General features: G+C 38.9%; 2 protein-coding genes and 1 pseudogene across 2 annotated transcripts; 2 read left to right on the top strand and 1 right to left on the bottom strand.

Moving 5' to 3' along the window:
* Window positions 1-353: 353 nt before the first annotated feature.
* LOC147472758 (uncharacterized) lies at window positions 354-1,255 on the bottom strand (annotated as a pseudogene).
* A 6,807-nt stretch (window positions 1,256-8,062) lies between these two features.
* Window positions 8,063-9,264, top strand: LOC147472757 (anaphase-promoting complex subunit 11-like). The gene is made up of 2 exons (XM_086588296.1): window positions 8,063-8,181; window positions 8,892-9,264. The coding sequence occupies exons 1-2, from the start codon at window positions 8,124-8,126 to the stop codon at window positions 9,005-9,007; spliced, it is 174 nt and encodes a 57-aa protein (XP_086444422.1). The 5' UTR covers window positions 8,063-8,123; the 3' UTR covers window positions 9,008-9,264.
* Window positions 9,265-11,636: 2,372 nt separating this feature from the next.
* On the top strand, window positions 11,637-14,036 carry LOC147472756 (uncharacterized). The gene is made up of 2 exons (XM_086588295.1): window positions 11,637-12,221; window positions 13,449-14,036. Exons 1-2 carry the CDS (start codon window positions 11,784-11,786, stop codon window positions 13,674-13,676), a joined length of 666 nt encoding a protein of 221 aa, XP_086444421.1. The 5' UTR covers window positions 11,637-11,783; the 3' UTR covers window positions 13,677-14,036.
* The last annotated feature ends 6,840 nt before the right edge of the window (window positions 14,037-20,876 follow it).

Raw genomic sequence — 20,876 nt, 5'->3', positions numbered from 1 at the left:
CTTTTAAGATGCCCTCCACTATCGCTGAAACTCTCCGCTATAAAGTTTGTGGCAATACCCGGGCCTCCTATATATCGCCAATAACCTTACGATCTGTCTCGAAGAAGCGTGTCCCAAACCTGAATTTCGGGATTTCCTCGTGAACAACCATCGGCATTCACTTTTATCATGGTGCTTTGGAAGGTGCCACCCATTAGCATTCAAGGATCGTGGAGCCCTCCTTAGTTTGATCGGTAACTTCCAAGCCCCGAGAACTTCCAAGTCTCGATGGAATTATTCATGTGTTTCTTTGATCTGTCAAACTCTTTTAACCGCTCCTCGAACTTGAAACATGACGGAACTTATACTTTCGTCTATCGGTCACCATGCCATTCACATAAGCCAAAGAGACAAGTATATGCAATCATGGCACCATTGTCAACACAATATCGTGTCGTCGTTGGAAAACAACCTCCCTCCCTTTTAGAGCACATTATTCTCATCATCTCTTGCAACCGTTCATTGCATCCAACACCACCAACAATAAGAATATCTTTCTTGTCGCGGTCGTCGGTGGCACGCTTCTGTAATTTCCACAAGCATCTGGGGTGCATTCATTATTTTTCAGTTTTTCCACAAGTAGTGGCCTCAATATAGCTCAACATCCCACTGAATGAAACATCCATTCCTTTGACAAAGATATGGGATATCCAAGAACCGATCACCTTTCTTTGCAAAGCTGCTCAATGTTGTAAACTGGGCTGGGATCATTGGAGAGTGTCGGAACCTTAGCAAACTGATCCAAACGGTTCCCAACTACAATATCAATTGTTTCACCAAAGATGCGATGTCGTCCCTCACTATAAGCAATCACTTTCGTATTCCCACCACTAACATACAAAACAATAGGATCATCGGCACCGGTGACAATTCTCCCCATCTCAATGTGAGCAACACAGTTGGTTAACACCAACAATAGGCTTTTTTTTCCACAATTGGGAAAGAATGCGGACAACGATAGCGAAACACGGAGGGAGCACCCATGCTAGGTCCTATGGTGTAACAAAGGCAATCAATTGAATCCAGGGTGATCTGCACAAAATTTGAGGGCATCTTTGACAAGTGGGAGAACATGTTGCAAGTGATGATGGCGATCCTCGTGGGAGAAAACCATGACACGGAGGTGGCGAAGTGTGATGTAGGTATGGCGTGGATTTGATAAGATGGTTTCATCAAGAGTTACTACTCCTACATGACATTTGACATATACAGTGAGTTAGGTACTTAGGTCTAGTGATTCCCAAAGGCAGCAAAGAAGATGTATTTCTTCATGCAGTAAAAGCCTGATTGCAAGAGATATATACAAACTCTCATGAATTAATAACCCTAAACAAGATGAATATGACTGCATTTGTGCATCTAGAAAGGCAATAGAGCATTTAGCCATGCAAGATATACAACTACTACCCTCTAAAATACTGTTGTGGAACTTTCAAGTTTAAATGGCAATGCAAAAGCCATCTTTTCAGCATAATAGATCTTTCCACAAGCAAGTACAACTGGGCAGAACCCTCTGTTGCAATGATAGTGTTGCTATGTTTCTCAGAAGAGTTTTGTCAATGTAACATCTCACCAGTTGTAGTTGTTCACATGTTCTTCATTGCTTCCTCTCCTCTTAACTTCTTGACAGTAGCTATGGTTTCTGCCCCTCCAGATTTTCAATTGATATGGAGAGGTAGATTTCCCTGATTCCCTTAATCAAACCACCAGTAGTTTATAGTGCAAATAGATTGGATCAGAATGGGAAGAGTTTATCCAACCCAGGGAATTGGACCATTAATGATGGTCCTATAATGATAGATACCTAAATTGATACACACACTCTAACTAAGAGCTCTAACATCCCATTATAATTAACATAACAAGGCACCTAAACATACAAAAACTTGTCGAATGTAAAAGTGTTTTGTAGTTATCAACAAATATAATACAATCTTCAAGGCCCACAAGTGGTAGACATAATTTTTGATAGATGAACGATATGCTCATTAAAATGGAAGAGAGCAAGTGAAGGCCATTAATATGGACAAGAATTGTACAAAGTAACTATGCACACTAGATGGTGAACAAATATCCCGGTTAACAGCTTGAAGTATAGTATTGCATTAGATAAGTTCTACTAATAAAAAAAATATCACATGAAATTGTTCATTTTCCAACAAAGAAATATGACAAAATTCGGAAACATATAGAAAAAGATGTAAACACTTGTATAAGTCTTAAAAGGTCGAGATACATTCATCATCATTACTACCATCTACTCATCAAAAGTTAATATCATAAAATAATGTTCTCCATGATATCCAAAATCTACAAAGTTACTATACAAACAAAAATATGGGTATGAAATGATTATCACCAATGCCACTCAGAATTCCGCAGCTCAGTAACTTGACGAATATATTCCAACCTAAAGCACTAGATTAAGGACTTGATTCTTTTTCATGCCTTAAATTGCCATTCCCTACGGCACATGGGGCAATGTGCTTGAGAAGTCTGTGAATTGCCCCACTTCAAAATGCAATGAAGATGGAATGCATGGTTGCAAGCACCCCAAACTGCAAAACAATAAGATGATTCTTCATAACACTAGTATACCTTCATGATAGAATTTTTTATTCTTTTTTGTTTCTCTTTCTAAGCTGTTACTCTTTCTTTTTTTATAGTATTTTTTTCTCTTCCTTGGATAATATCGAATTGAGAAGAAACACACCAAAAATGATTATACATCCCATATAGCCCATCAAATTAACATAATCCAAACAATTGGAAGAATACACACATAGACAAAACCTTCCTGACCATGATATCCAGTTTACAAACATTGCATCTCCTATTTAAAGTCTTCTAAACATGAAAAACCACATGACCATATCATAAAAATTTGCTGATGTTCTGGTTGAAAAATATAACCACGTAGAGCTGCTCATATTGGTCTAACTACCAGAAGAAATAAAGGATTTATATGATAACCTACAGTTAAGACCACAAAAACTCAATATATTTGCTGACCACTTAAAAACCTTACAAATGTGTCTTCATCCATTCACGGACTTGTAAGGAGGATGTCATACAAACTTCAAGATTCAACTGTAATTCTAAATAAGAAAATGTTCCCCACTTTCTATGAACTATTTCATATTTTCAAGTCTATCCCTGCTCAACTACCAAACAAACATTCCTGAGCATGTGATACAACAAGACAGTCTAACATAATAACATGTTACACAATCTCTTCACTGCAACGAGAATCAAGGAATACATGAAGCATCTATCTGGAAGATAAAGGGAGCTACAATAACTTACTAAGTGGATTGCAGTCAGGACAACAACCATCAAATGCCATTCTACAAATTCCACATCTCATCTTGGGCATCCCATGTCCAGGAAGCTACAACATGCCATTTACAAACAAACAAACAAAAGAAAGATGAAAGAAATGCCTCCCTCAGGGGGATCCTATCTATAAACTTTGACTCCAAGTATTACAAAATCTGTGATTGAAATGAATTATATATTCATATAAATGTAATATATACAAGGAGAAGAGAACAAACTCTGTTCGAAGTCCCGCAACATTTTGCTGCAGTGATATGTGAACGGAAAACTGCAAAGAACATGAATGTATATAGACAAATAAAAGGAAAAATAAAAAGAAAATCTTCTCATCTTTGCTCCACCAACATCTATCATTGTATAGTTACATCAATGATTTTTTTGTCCTAGTTAATTACATCAATTATAAGCTCTACTACATGAACAATATGTTAAGGAGTCTTTAGTTAAGGTGTGTGCTATCTACACAAGTTTCAACTTCAGGTGCATATTTTCAAGTTTTTGCTACCAAACAACCACAAAATATAACATGGAAAAAAAACTGAAATAAGATAAGGCAAGACTAGAATAGATTTTCATGTACTTCAGCAAGATCAATACAAGATGAAGTGGATCTAAACACCGATGGATCAGTAGAGGCTAACAACTAAGGCTATGGGAGACCGATCAAAAATTTTAGTGGAGAGGGAAGCTAGCATATAGAGGGCACTTTAAATCTAGGTATGTGATATTACAAGAACTCAAAGCCATTGAAGCAAGCATACATGGATGCATAAAACTGAACCTGAAAAAGGTTAAGGTAGCATCTGACTCTCTTAGATCAGTCCAGATACTAAATGAGAACAAAAATCTACCGAGGTATCGCAGGGTTCCTATATGCCTCCATCAAGAACACTATCTCTTGGTAGGAGAAATCGATATCATCCACACCTTCAGAGAATGTAATAGAGCTTCAATCCATTTTCTTTTTTTGTCATATTTAAATGAAAGTGTTCCCAAAACAAATAAACAAATAAATACTCAAGCCAGATAAATCATGTCATACTCATACAGAATTATAACAGAATATAACTACTATATAGTTCCCAAAATTTAAGCTCATAAGCACTTAGGAGCAAAATGCCTTTAACCACTCATTGGTATTCGTCTAATAAAATCTAAGTAAAAAGAATATAAAGCATTCTCGAGACACAAATTTATATCATGAGTACTATATATTTGGTTGATAGGTGGTTTGGATAATGTTTGCGAGCAAACATCATTCAATAGTTAAATAATTTACGAGGAAATGAGGAAGAATGCTAGTCGGAATATGGCGAATTTATTCAAACAAAGGAGGGAACTGCTTATAAAAAGTTCAATCTTAAGTCTCCTTATTTACCAACATAGAGCAGCAGTCTTTCGTGCAAAATTTAAAACAAGAGATCCTACAATACATGGTTAAAATGACTGAAAAAAGGATACGCAATATTTTAACCTTCATTCCTTCCCCTGCAAATACCAAATACAAAACATTAATAAAACTCGTTAAGAATTAAAGAGTGAGAAATTAACGAGAGAAAAAAATCACCGGGACTAGAATAGCGTGATTGTTAGGTGAGAAGGCTAATTGCCGCCCAAAAGATATTTTGAGTAGTAAACCTGGCGCGATCGATCGGGTTAGGTTTTGGACATGGTTTTATGGCTGAAAAAGACCCAAAATATCGATATATTAATTTCCTAATTTATGATATTTACATGATTGATATAATCAACTTATGTTTTTGCTGGACCGGCTCACATATTTGATGGGTCCATTATTAGGCCAAACAAGCCACCAAAAATACGACTTCCGCGGTAAGATTAACATATTCTATTAATTATCGTGTTTTTAGTTACAATGATATCCTTATTTGTTTCTCTATAATTATAAAGTTTTATTATAGTTGTTCAGTTCTCCTCTTGGTTAACAAAAGTTCTCCTCTTGGTTAACAAAATTTGTGAACAAACAAAAGTTTGTATGTTCTTATATGAGTAAGAACAACTGAACAACAAACTTTTGTATTATATTTGTTGATAACTACAAAACACTTTTACTTTCAACAAGTTTTTGTATGTTTAGGTGCCTTGTTATGTTAATTCTAATGAGATGTTAGAGCTCTTAGTTAGTGTGTATCAATTTAGGTATCTATCATTATAGGACCATCATTAATAGTCCTATCCAATTCCCTGGGTTGGATAAACTCTTCCCATTCTGATCCAATCTATTTCCACTATAGACTACTGGTGGTTTGATTAAGGGAATCAGGGAAACCTACCTCTCCACATCAATTGAAAATCTTGAGGGGCAGAAACCATAGCTATTGTCTAGAAGTTGAGAGGAGAGGAATCAACGAAGAAAATGTGAACAGCTACAACTGGTGAGATGTTACATTGACAAAACTCTTTTGAGCAACAAAGCAACACTGAACATACAAACTTTTGTTTTAACTATCCTATATGAGTAAGAACATACAAACTCAGTTTTAACTATCCTATATGAGTAAGAACGTACAAACTTTTGTTTGTTCACAAATTTTGTTAACCAAGAGGAGAACAACTGAACAACTATAGTAAAACTTTATAATTATACAGAAACAAATAAGGATATCATTATAATTAAAAACACGTTAATTAAGAGAATATGTTAATCTTACCGCGGAAGTTGTATTTTTGGTGGCTTGATTGGGCTCAATAATGGACCCATCAAATATGTGGGCCGGTCCAGCAAAAACATAAGTCGATTATATCAATCATGTAAATATCGGAAACTAGGAAATTAATATATCGATATTTTGGGTCTTTTTTAGTCATAAAACCTAGGTTACATTGACACGCCGTATCGGACACGGATACGAATTGTCGAACACGGCAAAATATCAAAATTCGAGGTAAATTACATGCAATATGTGTCCGACACGGACACGAGGATACGTATCCGACATGGATTTTTTTCAAAATATGGCGTGTCCATGTAATCTAGCATAAAACCATGTCCAAAACCTAACCCCGATCAATCTAGGAAATTAATATATCAATATTTTGGGTCTTTTTTTACTACTCAAAATATCTTTTGGGAAGGTAAATTACATACAATAATTAACCTTCTCACGTGGGCGATCCGACATGGATTTATTCTAATCCGGTCCATTTTTTTTTCTCGTTAATTTCTCACTATTGAATTCTTAATGATTTTTTTTTTATTAATGTTTTGTATTTGGTATTTGCGGGGGAGGAAGGAATGAAGGTTAAAATATTGCGTATCCTTTTTTCATCATTTTAACCATATGTATTGTAGGATCTCTTGTTTTAAATTTTGCACCTAAAGATCACGCTTCTATGTTGGTAAATAAGGACACTTTACGATTGAACTTTTTTATCGCAGTTCCCTACGCCGTTTAAATAAATTAGCCATATTCCAACTAGCATGCTTCCTCATTTCCTCGTAAATTATTCAACTATTTAATGATGTTTGCTCGCAAACATTATCTTAACCACCTATCAACCAAATATATAGTACTCATGATATAAATTTGTGTCTCGAGAATGCTTTATATTCTTTTTACTGGGACTTTATTAGACGAATACCAATGAGTGGTTAAAGGCATTTTGCTCCTAAGTGCTTATGAGCTTAAATTTTGGGAACTATATAGTAGCTATATTCTGTTATAATTCTGTATGAGTATGACATGATTTATCTAGCTTGAGTATTTATTTGTTTATTTGTTTTGGGAACACTTTCATTTAAATATGACTAAAAAAGAAAATGGATTGAAGCTCTATTACACTCTCTGAAGGTGTGGATGATATCGATTTCTCATACCAAGGGGTAGTGTTCTTGATGGAGGCATATAGGAACCCTACGATACCTCGGTGAACTTTTGTTGTCATTTAGTATCTGGACTGATCTAAGAGAGTCAAATGCTACCTTAACCTTTTTCAGGTTCAGTTTTATGCATCCATGTATGCTTGCTTCAATTGCTTTGAGTCCTCGTAATATCACATACCTAGATTTAAAGTGCCCTCTATATGTTAGCTTCCATCTCCATTATAATTTTTGATCGGTCCCCAATAGCCTTAGTTGTTAGCCTCTACTTGATCCATCGGGTGTTTAGAAGCATTTCATCTTTTGTATTGGTCTTGCTAAAGTACATGAAAATCTATTCTAGTCTTGCCTTATCTTGTTTTTTTTTTTTTTCCATGTTATATTTTGTAGTTGTTTGGTAGCAAAAACTTGAATATGTGCAACTGAAGCTGAAATTTGTGTAGATAGCACACACCTTAACTAAAGACTCCTTAACATATTGTTCATGTAGTAGAGCTTATAATTGATGTAATTAACTAGGACAAAAAAATCATTGATGTTAACTATACAATGATAGATGTTGGTGGAGCAAAGCTGAGAAGATTTTCTTTTTATTCTTCATTTTATTTGTCTATATACATTCATGTTCTTTGTCATTTTCCGTTAACATATCACGTTGCAAAATGTTGCGGGACTTCGAACAGAGTATGTTCTCTTCTCCTTGTATATATTACATTTATATGAATATATAATTCATTTCAATCACAGATTTTGTAATACTTCGAGTCAAAGTTTATAGATAGGATCCCTGAGGGAGGCATTTCTTTCATCTTTCTTTTGTTTATTTGTTTGTTTGTTTGTAGATGGCATCTTTGTAGCTTCCTGGACATGGGATGCCCAAGATGAGACATGTGGAATTTGTAGAATGGCATTTGATGGTTGTTGTCCTGATTGCCAACTACCTGGGGATGATTGTCCACTTAGTAAGTTATTGTAGCTCCTTTTATCTTCCAGATAGATGCTTCATGTATTTCCTTGATTCTTGTTGTAGTGAAGAGATTATGTTAGACTTTTGTTGTATCACATGCTCAGGAATGTTTGTTTGGTAGGTGAGCAGGGATAGACGTGAAAATGTGAAATAGTCAATAGAAAGTGCGGAACATTTTCTTATTTAGAATTATAGTTGAATATTGAAGTTTGTATGACATCCTCTTTACAAGTCAGTGAATGGATGAAAGACACATTTGTAAGGTTTTTAAGTGGTCAACAAATATATTGAGTTTTTGTGGTCTTAACTGTAGGTTATCATATGAATCCTTTGGACCAATATGAGTAGCTCTACGTGGTTATATTTTTCAACCAGAACATCAGCAAAATTTTATGATATGGTCATGTAGTTTTTCATGTTTAGAAGACTTTAAATAGGAGACACAATATTTGTAAACTGGATATCATGGTCAGTAAGGTTTTGTCTATGTGTGTATTCTTCCAATTGTTTGGATTATGTTAATTTGATGGGCTATATGAGATGTATAATCATTTTTGGTGTGTTTCTTCTCAATTCGATATTATCCAAGGAAGAGTAAAAAATACTATAAAAAAGTAACAGTTTAGAAAGAGAAACAAAAAAGAATAAAAAATTCTATCATGAAGGTATACTAGTGTTTTGAAGAATCATCTTATTGTTTTGCAGTTTGGGGTGCTTGCAACCATGCATTCCATCTTCATTGCATCTTGAAGTGGGTCAATTCACAGACTTCTCAAGCACATTGCCCCATGTGCCGTAGGGAATGGCAATATAAGGCATGAAAAAGAATCAAGTCCTTAATCTAGTGCTTTAGGTTGGAATATATTCGTCAAGTTACTGAGCTGTGGAATTCTGAGTGGCATTGGTGGTAATCATTTCATACCCATATTTTTGTTTGTATAGTAACTTTGTAGATTTTGGATATCATGGAGAACATTATTTTATGATATTAACTTTTTTGATGAGTAGATGGTAGTAATGATGATGAATGTATCTCGACCTTTTAAGACTTATACAAGTGTTTACATCTTTTTCTATATGTTTCGAATTTTTGTCATATTTCTTTGTTGGAAAGTGACAACAATTTCATGTGATATTTTTTATTATTAGAACTTATCTAATGCAATACTATACTTCAAGCCGTGCTTAGGGATATTTGTTCACCATCTAGTGTGCATAGTTACTTTGTACAATTCTTGTCCATATTAATGGTCTTCACTTGCTCTCTTCCATTTTAATGAGCTTATCGTTCATCTATCAAAAATTATGTCTACCACTTGTGGGCCTTGAAGATTGTATTATAATTGTTGATAACTACAAAAAACACTTTTACATTCGACAATTTTTTGTATGTTTAGGTGCCTTGTTATGTTAATTCTAATGGGATGTTAGAGCTCTTAGTTAAGAGTGTGTGTATCAATTTAGGTATCTATCATTATAGGACCATCATTAATGGTCCAATTCCCTGGGTTGGATAAACTCTTCCCATTCTGATCCAATCTATTTGCACTATAGACTACTGGTGGTTTGATTAAGGGAATCAGGGAAACCTACCTCTCCACATCAACTGAAAATCTGGAGGGGCAGAAACCATAGCTATTGTCAAGAAGTTGAGAGGAGAGGAATCAATGAAGAACATGTGAACAACTACAACTGGTGAGATGTTACATTGACAAAACTCTTCTAAGCAACATAGCAACACTATCATTGCGACTGAGGGTTCTGCCCTGTTGTACTTGCTTGTGGAATGATGGCTTTTGCATTGCCATTTAAACTTGAAAGTTCCACAACAGTATTTTAGAGGGTAGTAGTTGTTTATCTTGCATGGCTAAATGCTCTATTGCCTTTCTAGATGCACAAATGCAGTCATATTCATCTTGTTTAGGGTTATTAATTCATGAGAGTTGTATATATCTCTTGCAATCGGGCTTTTACTGCATGAAGAAATACATCTCTTTTTTCTTCCTTTGGGAATCACTAGACCTAAGTACCTAACTCACTTTGTATATGTCAAATGTCATGTTTTCTTTTGGTAGTTTCTAATGTTAGAAAATCTGGAGTGCTACATATTCATGTCCATTCCTCTATTCAAAAGCCCTGTGGTGAAAACCGAAGTTACATTTGTTCCCTACCTATTCTCGAGTTAAGTTCTCTATATATGATGCAATGGAGTTGGGAATTTGGGATCTTGAGTAGGCTTTGCGCATCATAAAGAAAGGAGGGGCACAGTGCTAACAGTATCTCCCAATCAACCTGTCACCTGTGAGGTTGTGACTGCTCCGTATCTTGAAATTTGATATTCGTAGTAGTAGAATAGTATGGCACATCACACATAATAGTAGATTCGATCAGTTTTGTTATTCTGGTAGGTATATTTCTTGAAATAGGAATCATGTGGTTTTGTGATCAAGCTGGTAAAAACCCACTCTTCAGTAGTCTATCTTCTAGGCCGGAGGCCAATAGAGGCTTTTTAGCCAGTATTCAGTATTCATTCTTGTGGACTTGTGGTCTGTTACTGGTTCAACAATTTTCGCATCAATTTTAAATTTTTTGCGTCCAGAGGTGAGAATTTGGTTTGTACAAATAATAAATTGGAAAGTTGTTTAATGTTACAATCACAATGTTTAAAGACACCTATTCCGGTTATACCAACACATCTCTTGGGTCGGAACCAGTCCACAAACAGAGCTCAGTTAGTTTCTCGGCACCACCTCGTACTGTTTCTTCTTCTTATCATCTATTGTTGTTTACGTGGCACGTGTATGTTACCAACCTCTTTGCATGGTCAGTGTTACAAGTGTTTTCACCAGGTTATTTGTCTCCATGCAAGAAGAACAACTTTTCACACATCATTCCCAAAATACCTAAGTTACATTGACACGAACACGTGTGTCCATATCCGACACAGATATGGAGTGTCTGACACGGCGAAATATCAAAAACTAAGGTATATCACACACAATATGTGTCCATGTGTGTCCGATATGGACAAGTGGATACTTATCCGACACAGATTATTTTTGAAATATGGTGTGTCCATGTGACATAGCAAAATACCCTTCAAAATTGCTACCAACACAGAAGAACAAGGAAAAAGAAGTCAATCCTCTAACGGAGAATTACACAAAGAAAGAAGAGAAAAAAAATGTCTGGAGTATTAGTCGCAGTGGCTCCAAGAAGTGAGCCAGATGAAACCATCGATCCAAAATCAAATGGAAATCTCCACCGTGCTACCTTCATCAACAAAATGATCAACCAGTAATGGGTAGTGTAATTGTAAGTGCCTTCTAGCTTAGTTGGTAAAACCTTTGGGTGATAATACCAGAGGTTTGGGGTTCGCAACCCGCTATACACAATTGAGTTACTGATCTCTTTAAAAACAGGCTTGCCCACACATTTTTTTTTTTGCAGGTGCCGACTAGCAAAGTCGGTAAAACCTTTGGGTGATGATACCAGAGGTTTGCGACTTGAACCCCGCCAGTATCAAAGAGAGGCTTGCCAAAAAAAAAAAAGTGTAATGGGGTCGTTGTATTTGAATTACAACTAGTAGCATTCATAATGGTATTTGCAGTAAGTGGTCTTGTCCCTGTTATAGACATAGTGTTTCCAGCCTTCACTTCCGCTTGTCTCATTATCCTAGCTCGTTTCGCCTTCCCTTCCCATGGTACTAATGCACGAGAGATCTTTCATGGGAGTAGATTGTTTCGGATGTACGTAATTCTTGGAACAACCATAGGTTTGTTCCTTCCTTTGGCGTATGTGTTGGGTGGGTTCGTTAGAGGTGATGACCATTCGGTTAGATCTGCTACACCACACCTGTTCTTGCTTTCGTTTCAGATCTTAACTGAAAATATAATCAGTGGACTTTCTTTGTTTTTGCCACCTGTGAGAGCATTGGTACTGCTTCTTTATACTGTTCGAAGATTGTTTGTGATTGCTGATTGGGTTGTCGATGTTTGGCTTAACAAGACTTTGCCAGCAAATGCACCTTTCAAGGTAATTCAACATTTCTGTTTGGTAGCTATGGACTTAGTTTATGGAAAATGCAGATTTTTCTTACATCAAATGAATTTGCTGATGGTTTTTATGCAATCTTTCTTTTGCTACGTATATCTTGACAATTTTTCTACAAAATTTCATATAGTCCAGTATTTGTAATTCAGCATGCAAACTATTCATTGAAGAATTAAGAATTTTCTTTTCAATCAATTAGGGTGGTTTCATTAATGTCCAAAACACCTAAAATGCTTGAAGTTAAGTTGATTTTGAATTACTCATAAATCCCAAGGGCAAATATGGGGAACATGTAAATATGTAACGATGGATATTCTGGGGCACTAGCAAAGATTGGAGAGCTTATAATGATTGATCATTTGGGCTTTGAGGGGATTTAGCGTGGGCTCTTAAAAAACAGCATGAAGTGGAAATTCAATCAAAACTTAGTACTTCGGTAGAGCAGGGCAGTTCAGATTAAATTTGCATTGTAGTTTACATTGAATTTTGTCGCGATCATCTATTTTGTTTCCCTAATAACATTGGAAAAACTTTTAGGACATGGGACATGTGGTTCCTAGGGCTTTGGAGCAAGCACATTTTCACCTCTACAAGGAATCAGTAGAGTATGTATTTGATTATTGAGACTGTCTCAGATTGTTGTCAAGTATGACTTATGGAGGATAGGTGCTCAAGAGAGTATTAGCTTAATTATTGAGTGAATTCATCACTCAAGTTCAGTTTGTGAATTCTTAGTCATGCTTTCATGTTTGCACATATTCACACTAGTTTGTATTTGTAAGTTTACGCTTTCACTGTGGGATGGAATATTGGTTATGGCTTGACTCAGGGTACCAGTTCAGCATGACCAAAATGAAGGACCATTGTCAAATATCAGATATGATCACATTCCACACTTCTCTATTTACTTTCTCTAACCAAATTGTGGATTTTTTAGTATGCTTTGATTTTGTTACTCCTATCTGATGAGTATGCTTTGGTTGTTCCTATGATGAGATCTACAGTCATCAAAATTCAGTAAAAACTTGTTCAGCAGCTTCAGTGCTATATATTCAATACTAAATGTTGTTATTTTCATCTTGTTCATATTGTCATTTTTTACTGATCCAAATTTTTGTTGTAAGTTGCATCTTATTTCTGGTAGAATATTCGAAAACAGAGGATTTAGTTACTCATAAAGTTCGTTGCAATATACGAATTATTTTGTAGGATGTTGTGTGGTATTGGTTTGGCAAGATCTTGGCTACTGCAGACTTGGTCTATTTCTCTATCAATCTTTTTGTATTTCTAATTCCTAAATTCCTTCCGAGATCCTTTGAGAGATACTTCATGGAGAGGAATGAAATATATTCCAAGGCTGCCGAGGGCAAAGGATCTGCTACAGGATCAGCGAACAAAAGACAGACTACAGATGAAGAGTCCAAGAAAGCTGATTGATCTTTGATGCATCGAAGACGTAGTTCTGAGTAAGTGAAAATAAAAAGGCTCAGTTGTGAACAGTCGGTTCAGTTGCATGGGAAATGAACTTTTTACAGGATCTGAGGTTTTCCCCCTCCATGAGAAACTTTTGGTTTTAAGTCTCGTGAGTTGATGTCTAGCTGTGTTTGGCGTTTAAAATTTTTCATCTCCATCATCTGTGGTTGTATTTAGGCTCTGACTCTTGGTTCCTCAAAGCATGAGGAGGATTCCACTAGTTTTGGGTTTGTAATGGACATACGTATTTATGTATTTTACTAGGAACAAAAACACATTCAATGGTCTCTGTTTTTTTTTGATTGGCAAGCTTGTTTTAAACAAGATCAGTAATTCTTTGGTGTTGGCGGGTTTGAGCCCCTGACGTCTGGTATCATCACCCAATGGTCTTTTTGTTATGCATGGTGGTAGTATACATTTGTGATTTATAATTATATGATAACTCAGTGTCTATTTATCACTAATTGATTTTAAGTTAGATGTTCATATTTAATTTTGAATACTAATATAAATTTATTTTTTGTTACATATATTCACTAATTCAAAGAGGAAGTAAATCCTACTAAAGATAGATTTCTTTTTCTTGGATAAACTATCAAATTTATGTATCTAACTATATAAACGGTTAACCTTAAAGATTCATGGTTGATTGACCTAAGATGTTCGTGTATCTTCTTGTTTCATGTCCATGTCCTTGTCCTTGTTCTCGTCCATTATTATATTGGACTCACCACTCGCCAGGGCAGTTAAACTACTGAAGTACTGAACTAGGCATGACGGCCATATCCGGAGTCAAGTTCATAGGCTTAAAAGAACCCAAGAATAAGCCCATTACAAATCTACAGCTCCCCAACCCGGCCCTATGCCAGTACTGACTCCCAAGTTAATTCCCACCTTGACACATTACGGCACCATGATTACATCGTTAAAAGTAAACTAGCGAGACACCACACCTCAGGGTTATTGAGCTGGGGTGAGTAAGACAAAAAGGAGGCTAGGTCGTATTTGTGTACGTACGAGCATTCCCAATGCGAGTCACAAATATTCACCTCTAGGTAAGTAGTATTTCTCCTCTTTTCCACCGTTTTGGTGAAAAACAAGGTGAGACTGCCCAATGCAAAGGTGAAAAATAATCTCGGACGGGATGTTGGATTCCGTCTGGAGGATTTTTTATCGAGACGGAATGAAACATCCTGTCTGGTGAGTCTAATATCAGACAGAAAACAAAACACCACCATTAGCGTCAACATCGGTCCAACACGTAGCAAATAGAGTGGCGGCGTCTCAAGTAAGTTTTAGATTTTTTTTATGTTAATTATTATTATTTATGTTAGTTTATATCAAGTTTGTTGTTGTGTAATTAGTTTGAATTTGTTGCATTGCGTAAAAAAAAAATTTGAGTTGAAATTATATCGTGTTGAATAGTTTGTTGTATTAGCGGTAATATAGGCAATACACCTATGGAAAGTAACGTTGTGCACTTTCAAATATTTGTGTCATGGTGGCGTTGTTTGAAATAAAAAACGGATCCTAATTTTGTCACGGTTACCAACATTATAGCCGCCACACCATTTGGGAATTTTTTAAATTCAAATTTGGGACAAAATGATCAAGCATTGTTGTTTGGGATAATTGAGCGGTGGTAGAAATCTATCCACATATTCCATTTCCCATGGGGTGAGCTTGGGATTACCCTTTTGATTTCATAATGCTCACGAATATCCCAATTGGTTATGGAGATGTCGTTCTTTTTAAAGAAAATTTGGAGGTTTTTACTACGGCAATGAATTTCTTTGAAGATTTTGATTTGGTAGAAGATGATGAGGAAGACGGGTTCTTGAGATTATCAGCTGAGCAGTTTAAGGGAGGAGCTATAAATATAAGTTGGTTTACTTCGAGATACTTGAATAGGCTAAAGGAGAAGTCGAAAGACTATCATATTGGTGAGGAGTCGATCCAAGAATATGTACGTGCCTTCCTCTTCTACTTTGTTGATGCGGTATTATTCGGATACTCTGATAGTTTCTTACGCATCGGGTCGATGGCCGCTGTCTCAGACGTAGAGAGGATGTGGGATTATGACTGGGGTCAATCCATCTTGGCGTACCTTTACCGTTGGATAGACCTCGCAGTTGAGACGAAAGCCGCTAAAGGCAATTTGTGTGGCTTTGTTTGGATTATACCGGTAAGTCTTATATATTAAGTTATTGTTTCATCTCATTTATTTATCTAGTTATTAATGTTGACATGTTTATATATATATATATATATATATATATATATATATATATATATATATATGTTGCAACCTATTTCACAATTTTTTATATTTTTATAATTCTCGACTCCTTGGTTAGCCTTATCAAAGCAAGCAATACACCTAATTTGACTTCAAAACACTATTTTGAACAAAGTTCCACATTTGGGTTTGCTAATTTGCCCTACGATATAATCCTTATCAAAAAGGGATCAATTGTTGCTTTTTGATAGGATGTACAATAAAGATGTCATTATAAGGATGTAGTTCTCTCCTCTCTCCACTATATATATATATTTTCCATCTCTCTTGGATTCTCCACCTCTCTAGACGCGTCATCTCATCGGGTTGTCTCCTTTATTCTCCTCTCTCTCTTTTGTCTCCTCATTCCAGCTCCTCCTCGCTCTCTAGATATCTCCTCCTCTCTTCCTCCTCATTTTGGGACATCATCTCCCTACTCCTCTTCCTCTCTGACCGTCGTATCCTTTGGCCGTCGTCTTCTCCCTTCTCTGCTATAGATATCTCCTCCTCTCTTCTTCCTCATCTCGGGACATCATCTCCCTACTCCTCCTCCTCTCGGCCGCCGCCGCTCCCCTTCTCTGCTATAGGTATCTCCTTCTCTCTCATCTCGGGACATCATCTCCCTACTCCTTTTCCCTTCTCTGGCTGTCGTCTCCCTTCTCCTCTTCTCTAGATCTCCCATTCTATTCCTCCTCCTCTCTGACTGTCGTCTCATCTGGTTGTCGTCTCCTTTGGTCGTCGTTTCCTATGGTATGGCCGTCCTCTCCTCCCTTCCTGCTCTAGATATCTCCTCCTCTCTTCCTCCTCTCCGGGCCGATGTCTCCTCTTTAGGTTTACCTCATGGGGCCTAGCATGGTCTTGGGCTTATTCTCGGGCCCAATACATACAATGGCCCATCTTATGAAAATGGTCATTACATTTGCCCCTCTCGAGTTCGGGTGATGATGACGACGGACCCGGAAGTCTCTAAACTTCATTGTCTCTCTCAACTCTAGATATCCCAGATTATCTTGAGGCTGTTTGCAACCTTCTTCTCCTCGGGACGTTCATATCCATGTACTCAACTCTTGGATCGTATCGTAAGGTCTTCGATCCTCTTTCTACTATTAGATCTTCTTATTGAATTCACTACCATTCCTCGAAGTGTCTCTTTCCCGTGGCACTATCTTCACCATCAATTATCATGTCCGTGAAGTGTCTCAATCCATCGGTTCTCATTCATATACCTCATTAACATATCCATGAAGGGTCTCATCCCCTTTGCTTTCACTCTTCAACTCAATATAATGCCCACGATGTGTCTCAACCCAGCCAACACCTTTCACATAGAACTCATTACCATGTCGATTGGAACGCCTCCCCACCACCGGCTCTCCTTCCGAATTCACTACCCCGATTGGGAGTGTCACACCTCAGCCACCATCTCTCCTTCAGAGAACTCACCACTATGTCCGCGGAATGTCTCAGCCCAGCCATAAGCTCTCATTCACAGTACTCACTACTATGTCCGCGGAGTGACTCACCTCAGCCACCATCTCTCCTTCAGAAAACTCGCCCCTGTCCGCGGAGTATCTCAGCCCAGCCATAAGCTCTCCTTCACAGAACTCACTACTATGTCCGCGGAGTGTCTCACCTCAGCCGCCATGCATCTCTCCTTCGGAAAACTCGCCACTATGTCCACGGAGTGTCTCACCCCCGCCATAAGCTCTCATTCACAGTACTCACTACTATGTCCGCGGAGTGACTCACCTCAGCCACCATCTTTCCTTCAGAAAACTCGCCACTATGTCCGCGGAGTGTCTCACCTCAGCCGCCATGCATCTCTCCTTCGGAAAACTCGCCACTATGTCCACGGAGTTAGCCCCGCCATAAGCTCTCATTCACCGTACTCACTACTATGTCCGCGGAGTTTCTCACCTCAGCCGCCATGCATCTCTCCTTCGGAAAACTCGCCACTATGTCCACGGAGTGTCTCACCCCCGCCATAAGCTCTCATTCACAGTACTCACTACTATGTCCGCGGAGTGACTCACCTCAGCCACCATCTTTCCTTCAGAAAACTCGCCACTATTTCCGCGGAGTGTCTCATCCCAGCCATAAGCTCTCCTTCACAGAACTCACTAATATGTCCGCGGAGTGTCTTACCTCAGCTGCCATGCATCTCTCATTCGGAAACTCGCCACTATGTCCGCGGAGTGTCTCAGCCCAGCCATAAGCTCTCCTTCACCGAACTCACTACTATGTCCGCGGAGTGTCTCACCTCAGCCGCCATGCATCTCTCCTTCGGAAAACTCGGCACTATGTCCGTGGAGTGTCTCAACCCAGCCATAGCTCTCTCTTCTTCACGTAAGAACTCACTACAATGTCCACAGAGTCTCACCCTTTCATTTCCCTTTCGTAGAACTCAACATTGTATCCGCCAAGGGTCTCATACCCTTTGCCCTTACTCATGGAACTCGATATCTCGTCCACAAAGGGCCTCATCCCCTCTATTTCTCTTTTGTCGAACTCAATAGTATTATTCCTTACGGATATGTTGCTTGCTCCCAATTGTAATTTGGAACTCCGGCCGTGGAGGCTCATTCCCCCGCCGTCGCCGCCGGAATGGAGTCGATGGGGCAACTCGCCTTGCCCCTATTGCCCCCCTCCTTTGTCCGCGGAGGGCTCCTCTCTTTGCTTTCGGGAGTGGAACCGATGAGGGCCCTTCGGCTTGCCCCCATGTTTGATTTGGATCTCATATCTGCGGAGGGCTCATCCCTCACGCTGTCTCTGCTCTGGAGTGGAGTCTGATGAGGGGCAACTCATCTTGCCCCCATGTTTGACTCGGATCTCATCTCTGCAGAGGGCTCATCCCCCCCTCTGTCGCTGCTTAGGAGTAGAGTCTGATGAGGGACCACTCAGCTTGCCCCCATGTTTGATTCGGATCTTATCTCTGCGGAGGGCTCATCCCCCCTGTTGTCTCTGCTCTGGAGTGGAGTCTGATGAGGGGAAACTCAGCTTGCCCCCATGTTTGATTCGGACCTCATGTCCGCATATCATATCCCGCTTGAGGCTTTGGACACGAGGGTCCGGGACAACTCCCTCGCCGCCCTTACACACTTTTGTTTAGACACGAGGGTCCGCGGATCCTATTCCGCTCGGAGCTTCGGACACGCCGGTCCGGGACAGCTCTGCCTGCCCCACACGCGCTGTTTGGACACAAGGGTCCGCGGAGGGCTCATCCCCCCCGCACTCATTCGAATAGCCCCACGACATATCCGCGAAGGGTCTTCTCGAACCCCTCCGCTCTCTAGCTTAGAGGCAGCTTCTCTCTATCTCTTCCCACATACAAGTAAACCCAACATCCTCACTACCTAGAGACACCAGCAGAGATTCGAGGTTCCCCAGATAGCTAATACGGGGCTCGACCACGGTCTTATTTTGTTGTTATATCCCGCAACAAACCGGTCAATATCAACTCGTTCACTGATCCTTTTTCTTTCTCGTAACCCGCCGGTGTATGCCCCTCTACCTTCCTTGCAATCATCTTACCATCCGTATTCGGACACTCGAAGTCATTGATCTCTATCCCAACCTATTGATCTCATCCTTTCTCTACCTCGAACTGCCTCGCCGTCGATGTTGTCGAACACTCTTGCTCAAGCTCTAAAATCGATTAGAAAGTACTCCGGTTGAATGTTGATTGTATGATAGGATGCCGGCACTGGGCTCGTAGCCATGGATCTATTGCACTTGTTTGTGTTTCATCCCGTAGGTAATCCTTCCATAGATGCCTTAGAGAACAAAACCATGTGGTAGAGAACAATAACTTTTTCCTCTTGGTCCCCACAGACGGCGCCATTTGTTGCAACCCATTTCACAATTTTTTATATTTTTATAATTCTCGACTCCTTGGTTAGATGCTAAAGGCAAGCAATACACCTAATTTGACTTCATCAGCTGAACCCGTTTGGGTTGCCTACGTACCCCCTTATCGAGGGATCAAGCTGCACCGTAGTTCTCTCCTCTCTCCACTCTTTTCTATCTCTCTTGGATTCTCCACCTCTCTAGACGTCATCTCATCTGGTTGTCTCCTTATTCTCCTCTCGTTGTCTCCTCATTCCAGCTCCTCTGCTCTAGATATCTCCTCCTCTCTTCCTCCTCATTTTGGGACATCATCTCCCTACTCCTCTTCCTCTCTGACCGTCGTATCCTTTGGCCGTCATCTTCTCCCTTCTCTGCTATAGATATCTCCTCCTCTATTCTTCCTCATCTTGGGACATCATCTCCCTACTCCTCCTCCTCTCTAGCCGTCGTCTGCTCCCTTCTCTGCTATAGGTATCTCCTTCTCTCTCATCTCGGGACATCATCTCCCTACTCCTCTTCCCTTCTCTGGCTGTCGTCTCCCTTCTCCTCTTCTCTAGATCTCCCCTTCTATTCCTCCTCCTCCTATGCCTCATCCTGTCGTCTCCTTTGGTCGTCATCTCCTATGGCCGCCTCCTCCTCTGCTATAGATATCTCCTCCTCTTCCTCCTCCTCTCTGGCCGATGTCTCCTCTTTAGGTTCACCTCATGGGGCCTAGCATGGTCTTGGGCTTATTCTCTGGGCCCAATACATACAATGGCCCATCTTATGAAAATGGTTGTTACAATGTATATATATATATATATATTGATATTGTATTTTATCTATTGATTTAATATTGGTGGTACGAATATTTTCATGTAATGCATCTTGTGTTGAAGACGTTGGAAGAGAATGAGACTCATTACCTGATTCCACGTATTCAAGCATGGGGGCTTCATCGTAGGCAGAGGGGGTATGGGGATCTATCGCATAATATTCATAACAATTGTGTAGTTGTTTTTAATACGAATAAATCCGATAAAAATTGTACACAGTTGATG

The sequence above is a fragment of the Coptis chinensis genome, unplaced genomic scaffold, assembly GCF_015680905.1.
Source record: "Coptis chinensis isolate HL-2020 unplaced genomic scaffold, ASM1568090v1 utg7788_pilon_pilon, whole genome shotgun sequence".
NCBI lineage: Eukaryota > Viridiplantae > Streptophyta > Magnoliopsida > Ranunculales > Ranunculaceae > Coptis > Coptis chinensis.
This window is presented reverse-complemented; position numbering and strand designations above follow the sequence as displayed.

What these genes read in the sequence shown, in the direction of transcription:
- LOC147472757 (XM_086588296.1), top strand. Translation starts at nt 8,124, where the DNA reads ATGGCATTTGATGGTTGTTGTCCTGATTGCCAACTACCTGGGGATGAT. An exon ending in TGGGGATGATTGTCCACTTA is followed by an intron (nt 8,182 to 8,891) that starts GTAAGTTATTGT and finishes ATTGTTTTGCAG; the next exon opens with TTTGGGGTGCTTGCAACCAT.
- LOC147472756 (XM_086588295.1), top strand. Translation starts at nt 11,784, where the DNA reads ATGGTATTTGCAGTAAGTGGTCTTGTCCCTGTTATAGACATAGTGTTT. An exon ending in CAGCAAATGCACCTTTCAAG is followed by an intron (nt 12,222 to 13,448) that starts GTAATTCAACAT and finishes ATTATTTTGTAG; the next exon opens with GATGTTGTGTGGTATTGGTT.